This window comes from Lepisosteus oculatus, chromosome 3 (genome assembly GCF_040954835.1).
Source record: "Lepisosteus oculatus isolate fLepOcu1 chromosome 3, fLepOcu1.hap2, whole genome shotgun sequence".
Lineage (NCBI taxonomy): Eukaryota > Metazoa > Chordata > Actinopteri > Semionotiformes > Lepisosteidae > Lepisosteus > Lepisosteus oculatus.
This window is the reverse complement of record NC_090698.1, coordinates 14,956,589-14,968,379: the sequence shown is the minus strand read 5'-3', so window position 1 is coordinate 14,968,379 and position 11,791 is coordinate 14,956,589. Positions and strand designations below refer to the sequence as shown.

The following is an 11,791-nucleotide window of genomic DNA, read 5'->3' as shown; positions in this document are numbered from 1 at the left end:
CTGAACTGCACACAGCCTGCGAAGTCCCATCAGCACCTTTCTCAAGCACTGTCTGCTGGTTTTCTTTCCAGGTGACTTCTACCTCGCTAATATTAAAAGATGACTTAATCTGTCTGTGTGTTTAGACTTGTATTTAACTTATTTCTTTGGTAAGTCCTGAGTGTCATGGCATACTTTAAAAAGCACTTTCCAATAAAACTTCCATATAAAACTACACAGCATCTTCTTATCTTGAGTGGATCACTTGATGAACAGACACATGAGAGTAACACTATCAGACTTCACCAAAAAAGTTTTTCCCCCCTTTTGAATGGGCCTTTGTTACATTTCATGCAACACTTGAATAAGGGCAGTCTTGAAACTCAAATAAGAGTTGATATCAATAACAAATCTCATCTGAATACTTAAGAGCTGAAAGCAGATATGCTCCAGCCAGAAAACTCAACTCAATTAACCATCGAACGGAGAACAGAGCTGGAGTGAAAACTTGATGGCAATCCTTCCAAGACCAGGACAAAGAACCACTACTTTAACCTGTAAGACGTCCTCCAGGGTGGATTAAATAAGGACTGAGCATATTAAAACGAAAATTTAAGGAGGCCACTTGGCCCATCTCTAGCTTGACATCTCCCCTGTTACAAAACTTCACCAAAGACCCGCATTCAAGAATGGGGCTTGGCAATTTTTCAGTGACCCACAACCCCCTTTTTTACAGAAATTAATGGCTGCTTGAAAATGGGATGAGAAAGAAAATTCAAGGAGGAAAGTCCCATCTTTAAAAAAAAAAAAATCAAATAAAAAAATGACTCTGATAATATATATTCTGCATAACGCCAGATAAGCCACAGAGAAAAGTTATGAGGTCTGGTATAAGGATTTAAAATCCCAACAGAGTTTGACAAGGCTCCTTGGGGCTACAGTACCCAAGGCTACCTGAGGAATGGCTTCCTTGCATAGACCCCAGTATCCATCAAGGACTGGTCAATAAATACATACTGAGCTCGGTACAACCACCACCAATAAAACACGAACTCTTTTTTAAAATGAAACCGTCTTTATTAAGTAACTTTTAATATCAGAAAAATAAAACTCTTATAATTCTCTTTACAGCAAATATATAATATCAGTGCTTTGGCCACATAAGTTAAAGGCCCTTTATCATAAAATATATGTTTTTTAAACTTTACTCAATATATTGGATTTATACTCCCTATGACTGCCCTACATATACATAACAAAAGTGTAGTAAAATTAGCAAATACTAAACTATAGGTACAGTATTTCATTCTTACGTTTGTGGTTTACAGAAATAGTACACGCCCCTAATGTGTTAGTTCCTTGGCTTTTTTAGTTGCAGTGTACAATGCAATACAATACAAAATACATGCTTTGTGAACATTCGTTCTTAACCTACAAGACGGCAGCTGAGCCTTAGATTTCAATACTGACAAACTATACTACAAGCATTTAGCTTTAAAGTTATGCATTACGTCATAATGTGCCATCAAGGCAAGTCTCATACTGGAAATAAAAATAAAAACTTATTTGTAAACCTTTTATATGAAATGTAACTTCAAGTGGAAATAAAAAATAAAATTCTCTATATATACCTGTTTAATTATAATACACGACAGGAGTCAATGTTAACCTTGATGGTCTGAGCACAACCTGCTTTTCTAGGGGAAAGAGTTGAACACATTTGGCAGGAAAATCCACTAGACTGCATTGCTGTGATCACTGCAGCAAAGAACACGAGCTTTTAAAGTACAGATCACGCACACGCTGCATGGTGGAGACAATCTGGGGCTTAACAGTTTTCCCCACGTATGAGAATGAACACTCGTCTTACCATGTAAGGAGAAATGGATAGAGTTGGGAATTCTGGAAAGGTGTTGAGGATCGGGTTACAGAAAACCCCTGTAGATCAACAGAGGCCAGAGGATCGATTTGCAAAGGTCAGGACTCGGAAGAAAACCCCGATGGACCCCCCTATAAAAGTTTTGTTCGTCCAGCTTAAGAAAACCTCACAATGTTTAGTGTGCTACATGTCCACTACTGAACACGGTCCGCCAGGGGCAACCCAACAGGACAGGCAGAGATCCCTGCAAGAACACCGAATCAGAAAACATAAGTTGTAACTTTAGTGTCAATTCCCAAAACAAGGTGTAATCTTTACATGAACTAATACATGCAAAAAAATAAACAGAACACTAACTTCAAAAGGAACTGGTGTGAATAGTCCGAGTTGGGGCAGCCAAACTGTCCCTACCCAGGAATACTTTGGCACTGTAGGACAAGCCATGTCTGCACATTTCTAGGGAAGCTGAGAAGAGGAGCACAACAGATAAAAGCACCTGGTTTTAGAGAATAGTGGGCCTGCAAAGACACCCCCACATTTACACATTAGCCCAGAAACCAAGGAGAGCGAGGCCACCTACCAGGAGATATGGCAAGAGGCAGAACTGCTTTTGAAAATGAAACTTCAACCCGTTTCATCTGCAAAAACAGGAACGAAGAAAACAAGCAGGCGGCTTCAGACTCCGTGGAAGGCTTCTCTAGGGCCAGGTCATATTCACATCACAGCCCAAGACCTGCAGGGCTCATAGTGACTTCAGGATTGCATCTCAAGCCTCCACATAAATTACCTGATCAGGTTACTGTGCTGAAGACTTTTTCTGTAGATGATAAATAACGGTAATTAAAACATATCTGTACAATCTGTAGGACTGCAGCCACAGCAGAGCTGGTTGATTACTTTGATATCCAGTGCTATAGGGTTTATACAACTGCTCTTTTGGTTTGAAAAAGAAAATACTTAGGTTTAAATGTAAAATTATTCTAAACATACAGGGCAACATTTAATTTAATTGCTCCCCCACCTGTTCGAACAAGTAAACTTTAAATGCTGAGAAATAAAAACATGGAATGTTTTTAGCCTCTTCAGTGATACCCCCCATTAGTGCAAACCAGTGATTGTGTGCAATGACCAGTAGTCCCTCCTCTGCCAACAGAGGCAGGCAGACTGTGCCCTGCCAGCCAAGGTTAAGTTGATCCTCGTCTCTAATTGTACAAATACAGTCCCCAAGACCGCTGCATTGGGATCTGTATTTCAGGAATACCTTCTGCGTGAACTGATCGCAAGCTTTAAACTGTTAGCAGGCTTAGGCACAAGTTGTTGTAAACTGGAACTAAAAGTGTGGCAGTAGTCAGAGGCAGTTAAAAGGTGTTCAGGCATCCAGTTCGGAGTTCTGTGTCTCACTGCTGCAGGGAAAACGGCTCCACTTGGACGACTGGACTAGGGAGCTTTTACACTGAAAAACATTAACATAGGTTTCCTATTGCAACTGGCATCATTTTAGTTCCCAGTGGGCTTAGTACCTCATTTTAGTCTAAAAAGGCAGACATCATATTTCATCTCAATGGAAAGTAGACATTAGCAGCTATCAGTTGGGGAGAAAGTATTGATGACATGACCAACAACTTAAGCCTAAATCCTAATTGTTTTTTTTAACAGTCATTCGAAGTGACACATAAATAAGGAGACCGGAGGGCGATTTGTAATGATACCAACCGATCCCAACACAGCCACAGGCACACACACCAAGCCAGCCTGCGTGCCTGCCCGGGCCTTCACATGTTCAGGAGCCTGATGGCCTGTGTGACAGGCACCTGGCAAACTGGGCACACCGGTTTGCTCTTCTCACAGATGCTGTTGGCGCACTCCATGCAGAAGAGGTTGTGGCCACAGGGCACCAGGGCGGCGATCACCTCGCTCTCCATGCACTTGATGCAGTCCTGCCTGCCCCGGTACAGCCCCGCCGAGCTGGCCGAGTCCGGCGGCGAGCTGGAGGTGGTGCTGTCGCTGGAAGAGGAGAAGGCCGGGAGGTACATCTGGCACTTGGAGCTCTGGGTGCTGAGGGGATCGCTCTGCACCCGGCGGGCCAGCGGGTGCTCCAGGCTGTCCGGGAAGGTGGGCGACAGGCGGGGGGTGCTGGGCTGGCTCTCCCGTCGCTGGCTCCTCCCGTCAAACAGGGCGGCGCCCTGCTCAAAGGGGCTCCAGATGACCTGCTGGGGCGTCATCACGACGGGGTCGAAGCCAGGAGACTCCATCCCGCCCAAGTCCTCGGAGCCCAGGGGCAGGAGGGCCTCCCCGAACCAGAAGCTGCCCCCACCGCCGTTGAAGGGGCTGGTGGGGCTGAAGTCGGCCATGCGGCCGCCGCCGCCGCCCCCGTAGTAGGAATCGGTGGAGCCGCTGCCCAGGGAGCTGGAGCTGTCGTTGCGGTAGTTGGAGGTGATCCGCGTGCCACGGGCCCCCCCGCCAGGGGGGGCGGGGTTGGAGTGCAGCCAGGAGCTGCAGCCGCCATCGAAGCTCACGTCCGTGCCGTTGTAGTGGAAGTCGTTCTCCTCGCCCGTCATCTCCACGTAGCTGCCGGTGCGCAGGGCGATGTGCGCCTCGATCTCCTCCCGGGCCCGGTCCACGTTCTCCGGCATGCCCGTCACCTCGAACACGGGCTCCTTGTCCCGGCTGGGCGTCACGATGTAGGTGTGCGTCTGCTGCTGGATGCGCTTGATGGTGGCGCCCTTGGGCCCCACCACGAGCCCCACCACCCTGTAGGGCACCCGCACCTGGATGGTGGTCTGGCCCGGCAGGTTAGGGGCGCCGGGCAGCCCTCCCGACAGGGGCCCGGCTTTGTTCCGGGACGCCCGGATCAGAGAGAAGTGCTCGGCGGCCGACAGGATCTCCCTCTTGGCCATCGCCACGTCTTCCTTGCGCCCCGTCACCACGAACACCGGCTGCTCCCCGCGCACCGGGGTCTTGATGTAGGTGTTGGTCTTGGCTCGCAGCGCCTTGATCTTGCACCCTGAGAGAGAACAGCAACATGAATTAAGAGCGTGGCCACCTCTGCAGGTGAACAGCGCCAAGCACAGACCGTGACACCGAAGAAGGGAGCTTAAGGATTTTATGTAAAATGAAGTAATGAGTTCATGTTCTTAAAAGATGAACTTGTACTTGTTAGTCAAGGGGAACCGCAGTCCCATTTTCTGAGACCGCTTCGTAACAAAATAAACGCATCGACAACCGAAAAACGTTACAAAATCGTGAACTTTGTGAAAGTACTGCAAGTCGCAAAACCCCTGGTCTCAATACTCTCACAAGTGCAAGTTCGCGAGAATTGTGGCATGAAGTGGTCCTTCCTGCTCACTAGTCACTAATGAAATGCGATGTACGATCGAATAAATCCAGGTCATGCAGTAGATATTTCACTACAGAAAGTTTCCAATGGAATGTGCTTGCAGAGTTAACCAGTTCCATTTATCTGCAAAACCAAGATCTTGAAGTCGAGCAATATTTCTATTGGACTAAAAGAGATGCATTAAGAAACCCGCGTCTTTACAGTGTCATAGGGCTGCTTCACATCACCAGACGTTTTGATGCCTCATTCTGAGGGCAATAAGGTCATTTCCTTGCCATGTGTAACTCCAACCTTCCAGTCTAAACTCTGTGAATCCGTACTGCTGGTCCTGGGGTTTCAGCTTCTTAACTTTTAGCGATATCGAAAACTAACAGCCCTTCAAGGTCAGGTGGCTAAAATCATAGTGTTTGCTAAACAGCCCTTGTGAGCTATGCATTCAGCAGACAGGTCAGTGTACCCAAGCATCATTTAGCAGAATCCCAGGACTGTTCAAAATATTACTGTAAATCATTAAAGTTACAAAAAAAACCCAACTTCAGTGGGCTTCCTAACTGAAAGCTATTATCCAACTACCGGAAACCGTTACCCTACAGCCCCCAAATACCGAAAAGGTGAGAACGTCGTGCTGGAACACTCCGCTTCAGCCTAACAATGTGGAAACACGAGCAGGTTTTAGTTCACTGCTCATTCCACTTAAAGGCACACAACCGCGACAGCCTGAACCCACCCCCCTCTCTCTCCAGTTTGTAAACAAGACACTACATCGACGTCGCCGCAGTTTCGGGTCAAATGTCTCGGCAGTTCCGGCTGCGCAGACTCGCGTACTGTTGAACACCCTGCCCCCCACTCTCGGCTTCACAGAGGCGAAGCAACTTTCTGTCGACTTCCAAGAGACCCCCTCAGAGGCTGTACACACCCGGGCAAGAGCGAACAGGGCTCTGCCGGCCACGTTGTGGCGAGGAAGTTGGCCGCCTCTCCCCCTCCTCCCCAAACCCCAGGAGCTCTCCCTCTCCCGATCCGGGCCGAGCAAGACAAAGCCGCCGGTGGAAAAGTGTGATCGTTGTCGATTAAAAAAAAAACATCCAAATAATGGCGACCCACCCCCCGAAAAAGAGCCCTTCACGCCAATATTGTGTGGAAATAAACAAAAGAGGGTAGGGTCGACCAACGAGCTTAGGCTTCAAGACACCTTGCCGTTCCGTCTACAGACATGAGCGTTTCTGTAGGACGGGACGGTAGCCAGCACTGGGGGGGGGGAGAGAGGAGGGGGGCACGATCGTTAGTTGACCGGCCGGTCGCGATTTAGAAAACCCGATTTCCCGACGTGCGGCGCAGCGCTCACCCTGCCTGCCGACGATCTCCGCGACGTGCTCGGAGCTGGGCACCTCCACGCACTCCGTGGTGTTGACGCTTCTCCTCCGCAAGAGCGAGGACGGCGGCTCGGCCTCGAACCCGGCTTCCCCGTACCCCGGCGGCAGGATCATCATCATCCCGGGCACCGCGTGAGGCTGGGGGTCCTCCAGCTCCCCACCGTACAGCATTACCGTCTCGGGGGCCTCCAAGCCCGGGAGCATAACCGAGCCCAGCCCGGCGACCTGGGCCTGCGAGAGGAGAGCGCTGGAGTCGCTCTCGTCTAGGACCTCTTCCTCCTCTTCTTCCCCCTCCTCCTCTTCTTCTTCCTCCGCCGGCTGGTGGCGCGACAGGGGCTGCAGATCCAGCACGGCGCCCAGTAAGCCGAAAGAGGCGGCCGGGTGCAGCGGGGCCTCCTGCGGTTCCGAGCGGCTCTGCGGGCCGTGATCATCGAGGCCTACGTCGGCAAACCTTTCCACCACCAGCGGCGGGAGCTCGGACTCTGTCTCCTCGGTAACCAGCAAAGATGTGCTGCTGGGCATGGCGAAACTATCTTCGGGGTTTTGTTTGTTTAAAAAAATATTAAAATAAAGCAAAAAAATAAAATTTTATTTACAGAATTTCTCCCTATTTGACGGTAATAGTAGTCTTAAAAAGCGCCCGCGCCGGTTGAAGTGGGAATCAATGTGTTCCGGGAGCCTTTTTTATTGTTTCTTTTGTTTCATCGCCCAGCCGCAAGCTGCTACGCCCCGGTTTGAACAGCCTCGGCCTGCCATTGGTTCTTTCAGCACCTGGGCCCGGACTTCCCCGCCGCTGATTGGCTAATTACCCTGTCCAAGGCCGGATGGAATTGGTGGTACACGACAACAATTAGGAACGCCCTACTTTGGGCAAGAGAATCCGGTAGAGTCATGTGCCTTCCGAACTGTTTCTGCCCAAAACATTTCATTGTGGACCATAAGGTGTGACGAGCAAAAAATTGTGTGGATATAAATGAAGTTCGAAATTTTCTTCAGTGAAATTGTTACTATATAGAACGAAACATAATGCAGATTATGTATTTAATTATGTATATGTACACCCCGCTTACTGTATGTTAAAAATGTGAATCTGACAAGAGTGCTTAATAGCCACCTGCATTAGTTACAAAAGATTTTCGGGATAACAACAAGGTGTATGAGGTCCGTGGACTTAGATTTACCAGTGATGCCCATGTTATTGACAAATGGAGCAGGGCCGAATTTTGGAACCAGTTACAGTGACAGCTAACCTGGTAAACCATTAACATTTCAGTTTGCATCGTGTTCTTTATATGCAAACTGCGATTATGTATTATTTCAGGAGACAAGAACAAGTATTCTTGTTGCCGATAGTTTGTGCGCCAGGACTGCGCTTTAGCGTCTTAATTACAGACACACGTCACATGTCATATGTCAGAGTTCAACGCACTTATGTAAGGTACCTTGGCTAAGAGTCATGATTGCATTTTATCAACACGCAATGTGCATTCTTAAAGGGAAGTTTAAAATAGACAAAAATATTTAGTGACAAACAATTAACTTAAATTCACCCACAGAACACCTGATTCCATAATGTATTGTCCTCTAAAGATCAAATTATGTTCTTTTTATTCACGATAAAATATTTTGTATTAGTAGGAAGACAATGTTATGGGATTCCAATATCTAACACTTCACACCTGTAATTGTGAAGTCTACTGAACAGGAAATAATCGTGAAAAAGTATACTCTTGGGACTAGAATGAAGAAAAATTAACAGCCCCAAGTCCTTGTTCATCTTTTGTTTAGTTGTTCTAATTATCCGCACCTGAACAGATACCTCACTGAAAGAAGAACCAGTTCGCTCGAAGGCGAAATTTGTTGCGGTGTGCAGAACTATAAGTAAGCGATGCTCAACTGTGCCTCCTTCTGGCCAAAAAGAGCATAACACTTGTTAATCATTCGTTTATGGTTGAAGGGATGAAATCACTTGCATTTAAAATATTAAACGTCTAAAGCATGACGATATCTTACAACAAGTGAGAAAGCTGCATATTACGGGAAACGGGCTAGGCGAGACGGAGCCTATCAGCGAAGCACAGCGTTCACTGAGGGGGCTATGCACTGGACAGTCCATCGAATGACTCACAGACAGGGACAATTTACAGACACCCTTACCTGCTGCTGAAATCTTATTCTGAGGTCATTAACAGTCACGACTGAACGAGTTCCCGGGATTCAAGTTACATGCAGCAGAATATTCAAGATGAGCTAAATGACATGTCTTCAATTACTCCCCTGTACAGTCTTTTGTAATTCAGGGGGGGAAAAATAACCCATTCAACCATTTTCTAACCGCTTCATCCGATACAGGGTTGCGCTGGTACCGCAGTCCATCCCCGCAAGTAATACGCCCAAGGGAGGAGGACACTCTGGACGAGAAGCCAGTCCACTGCAGTGCAGAAAAAAAATAATCTTTTGTCGGAGACAGTGAAGTTATCAGGTATCAGCCCGAGTAAATCTTGTGATTCTTGTGATTCAGGTTTGTTCCACCTTATCTCCAGGACATTTTGGTATCGAGTTCTGCCAAGTCTTTCTCCGTATCGAGAGTCCTTCCTTATTGCACTCCTAAACGGCTGCTTCGCCTTACTGGCTCTGAACACGACGCTTTTCGGCAAAGGTGATCATGGAATCTTTGCTAAAAAAGGAGCAACCGGTCTACAAAGTCAGACACAACAATCTTCCGCGAGTACGGAATTGGCCAAATCTTCATGCAAAATAAGTAAGGCTCACACTGCAGAACCAGTTTTCTGTTTAGTTAGGATTATTTAGTTTTTTTTTAATCTGAGAAATGCCACTAACACTGTTGTTGTAAATGGTCGCAGAAATAAACCCTTGCATCTGAAAGCGCAGATTTTTATTTCCGAGTACAGTTTACTTTCTTGTTCTTCAAAAAGGCACCGTAAACACTCAGCACTACCTGATGTAGGAAAGAGCGGAAAAAGGAAATCCCTGCCCACCTGTTCACCCCTACACCTGCTCCCAGATGAAAGAAAAATAAAAGAAGAGGTGTCCAGGAGACAGTCCCTGGCACAACGAGACCTGCCAGTTCCTGCCCACTGTTTCACGTGCACAGTCCCTGGGAATCGTAGTTATTCTACAGTGGGGCCGAGCAACAGGGCACACCTAGACCCTGCAATCCTGCTGCTGGATGAGGACTCGAACCCGGGCCTCTCACAGTGCCAGCGGCAGGCCTGGCTGGCTGCTCGGATTGCAGCTCGGATGTGCCGTCTGTTACGTTTTTGTTATGTCTGTTATTATTTCAATATTACCGCTACTGCACAAAGATCAAAGATTTTACAATTATGCAAGGAGCGTGTAGTTGTCAAAAATACATATTTGTCGTGCATTCATCTATGTGTTAGGCAGTGCCGTCGAAATCTTGTGAGCAGTGTCATAGTACTTCTGAAGAGTACTGCCTACATAGTAGAAACTGACAAGGGAGACAAAATGCTTCCTCTTATAGACAGAAGCTACGTGTTTGCTATAAAAAGAGGCAACAGAACATCTTCTGCGTTGCTCTCGAGATGCATAATTTATGTGTATGTTACAGAAATCTAAATAAATAAGGCGACACTTTCTGTAGCTGGGCGAAAGTGCGCCGGAGCACGTGCGAGCCTGCCTGTGCGAGCAGGAGAGAGTCAGGACAGTGACAGTCAGACCCCTGTCCACCCCTCCGCCGTGTCCAGCAGGGACTGCCAGTTCTGTCAAGCAGGTTTGCCGGTGCATGTTACACAGTTTTTTAAATGAACGTAGTTGTAAGATTTATATTATCGTGCACTCCTATAATAATAATAATAATAATAATAATAATAATAATAATAATAATAATAATAATAATAATCGATGAGAGCTCACATGTGATTTAAATGTTCAATGCTTATGACGGGAGCTGTTACCGCAGTCTTATGACTAACATATTCTTGCAGAGCTCAGAGGATGAAAGCCGTGGGCTCCGGTTTCTGTAGCCCACCCAACCTGTAGTCGCCTCTGTCGCTGAAGATGCCTAACCGGTTGTAGGAAGGAGGCGATTAAACGTCACATGGCTCTCAGTCTCCCTCGGCCTCCCGACACGGAAGAGGAGGAGAAGGAGAGACTCCACGTCATTGAGGTGCTGTAATACCGACATTCACTGGAAAATACATTACAGGACCTACAAATAACTGCCATTTCCATGCCTGCCTCGACAGACCTGGGTATGGATTATTCTCGCGTTTGGATTTAACATTGGGGATTATTGCGAACAGTGGGAAATCGCTTCGCACACCAATAAACGGGGCAAAAGGATTTTACTGAACCAAAGGTAACATTTTTTATTTTCCTATCCTGTCAGTGAATAGACACAGCGGTCTGCAGGTACAAGGCAGACTGGTGCAGTCTTGATTCAGTTATATCGTGGCAGTTTTGATATTTTCTTATTTTGCACAGCCAGGCCTTGGCAATTAATTACGGTGTGTGAAATGCATTGTTGGAGCGCTCCGGGCTGTTATCCGTGTGTGATTGGAGAGAACGGCGCAGTGACATTGGCACTCGGGCGGATAAGAAGAGACTATCGGCTACTTGAATGCACATTTTATAAGGCTAGGTGTGCTACTACTGTGGACTACTGTAGAGGGGATTTTATAGTTCATTAATATGATAACTATAGTTAAATCGCCTGGAGCCACCTATTATGCAAATTGTGCAATTTATAATTACTTGAAAGGGGGTTTTCTTGTCGTACGGACAGCTCTTTAGTGCTTTATCTGATAGAGATACGTAAAGTGTAGTATCCTTTTGGCACATCGATACTGCGATTAATATGGCAAAAGCACCGTATTGATGGAAAACATTAAAACAGTTAATACATTGGATACATTACCCCTTTCAAAGTGATGAGCAGACTATGTGCTACTGCGTACGCTGTACCTATGACGGTCTACAGAAAGTTTTGGAACGGTAAAATAAATCAGGACGAGTGCTAGTATATATATTTCTTATTATTATTCAAATATCATAGTCTCATATCATTCAGGTCTCACTTGCGGGTTCTTAATTTAGCTGTCAGCCTTTTCATTTGAATGAACAGCTCTTTTAATAACCGCAAAAACACGGTAGCCATTGTTTTTACAGAAAGAAGAAATAATGACAACAACAATCCACAGCCCAAGTACTGACTGTAGTTTACAGATTTTTAAAATCATGTTT

General features: G+C 46.5%; 2 protein-coding genes across 2 annotated transcripts in view; one reads left to right on the top strand and one right to left on the bottom strand.

The window, feature by feature from the left end:
• Window positions 1-1,034: 1,034 nt before the first annotated feature.
• LOC102685585 (RNA-binding E3 ubiquitin-protein ligase MEX3C) lies at window positions 1,035-7,315 on the bottom strand. The gene is made up of 2 exons (XM_006627304.3): window positions 6,538-7,315; window positions 1,035-4,862 (listed from the first exon to the last, which is right to left on the bottom strand). Exons 1-2 carry the CDS (start codon window positions 7,085-7,087, stop codon window positions 3,631-3,633), a joined length of 1,782 nt encoding a protein of 593 aa, XP_006627367.2. The 5' UTR covers window positions 7,088-7,315; the 3' UTR covers window positions 1,035-3,630.
• Window positions 7,316-10,234: 2,919 nt separating this feature from the next.
• The window catches only part of ccser1 (coiled-coil serine-rich protein 1), a 266,374-nt gene continuing 264,817 nt past the window's right edge, over window positions 10,235-11,791 (top strand). The window contains exons 1-2 of the mRNA XM_015340415.2: window positions 10,235-10,319; window positions 10,534-10,907. The gene's annotated coding sequence lies outside the window, so the exon portion shown is untranslated. The remainder of the gene's footprint in view (window positions 10,320-10,533; window positions 10,908-11,791) is intronic.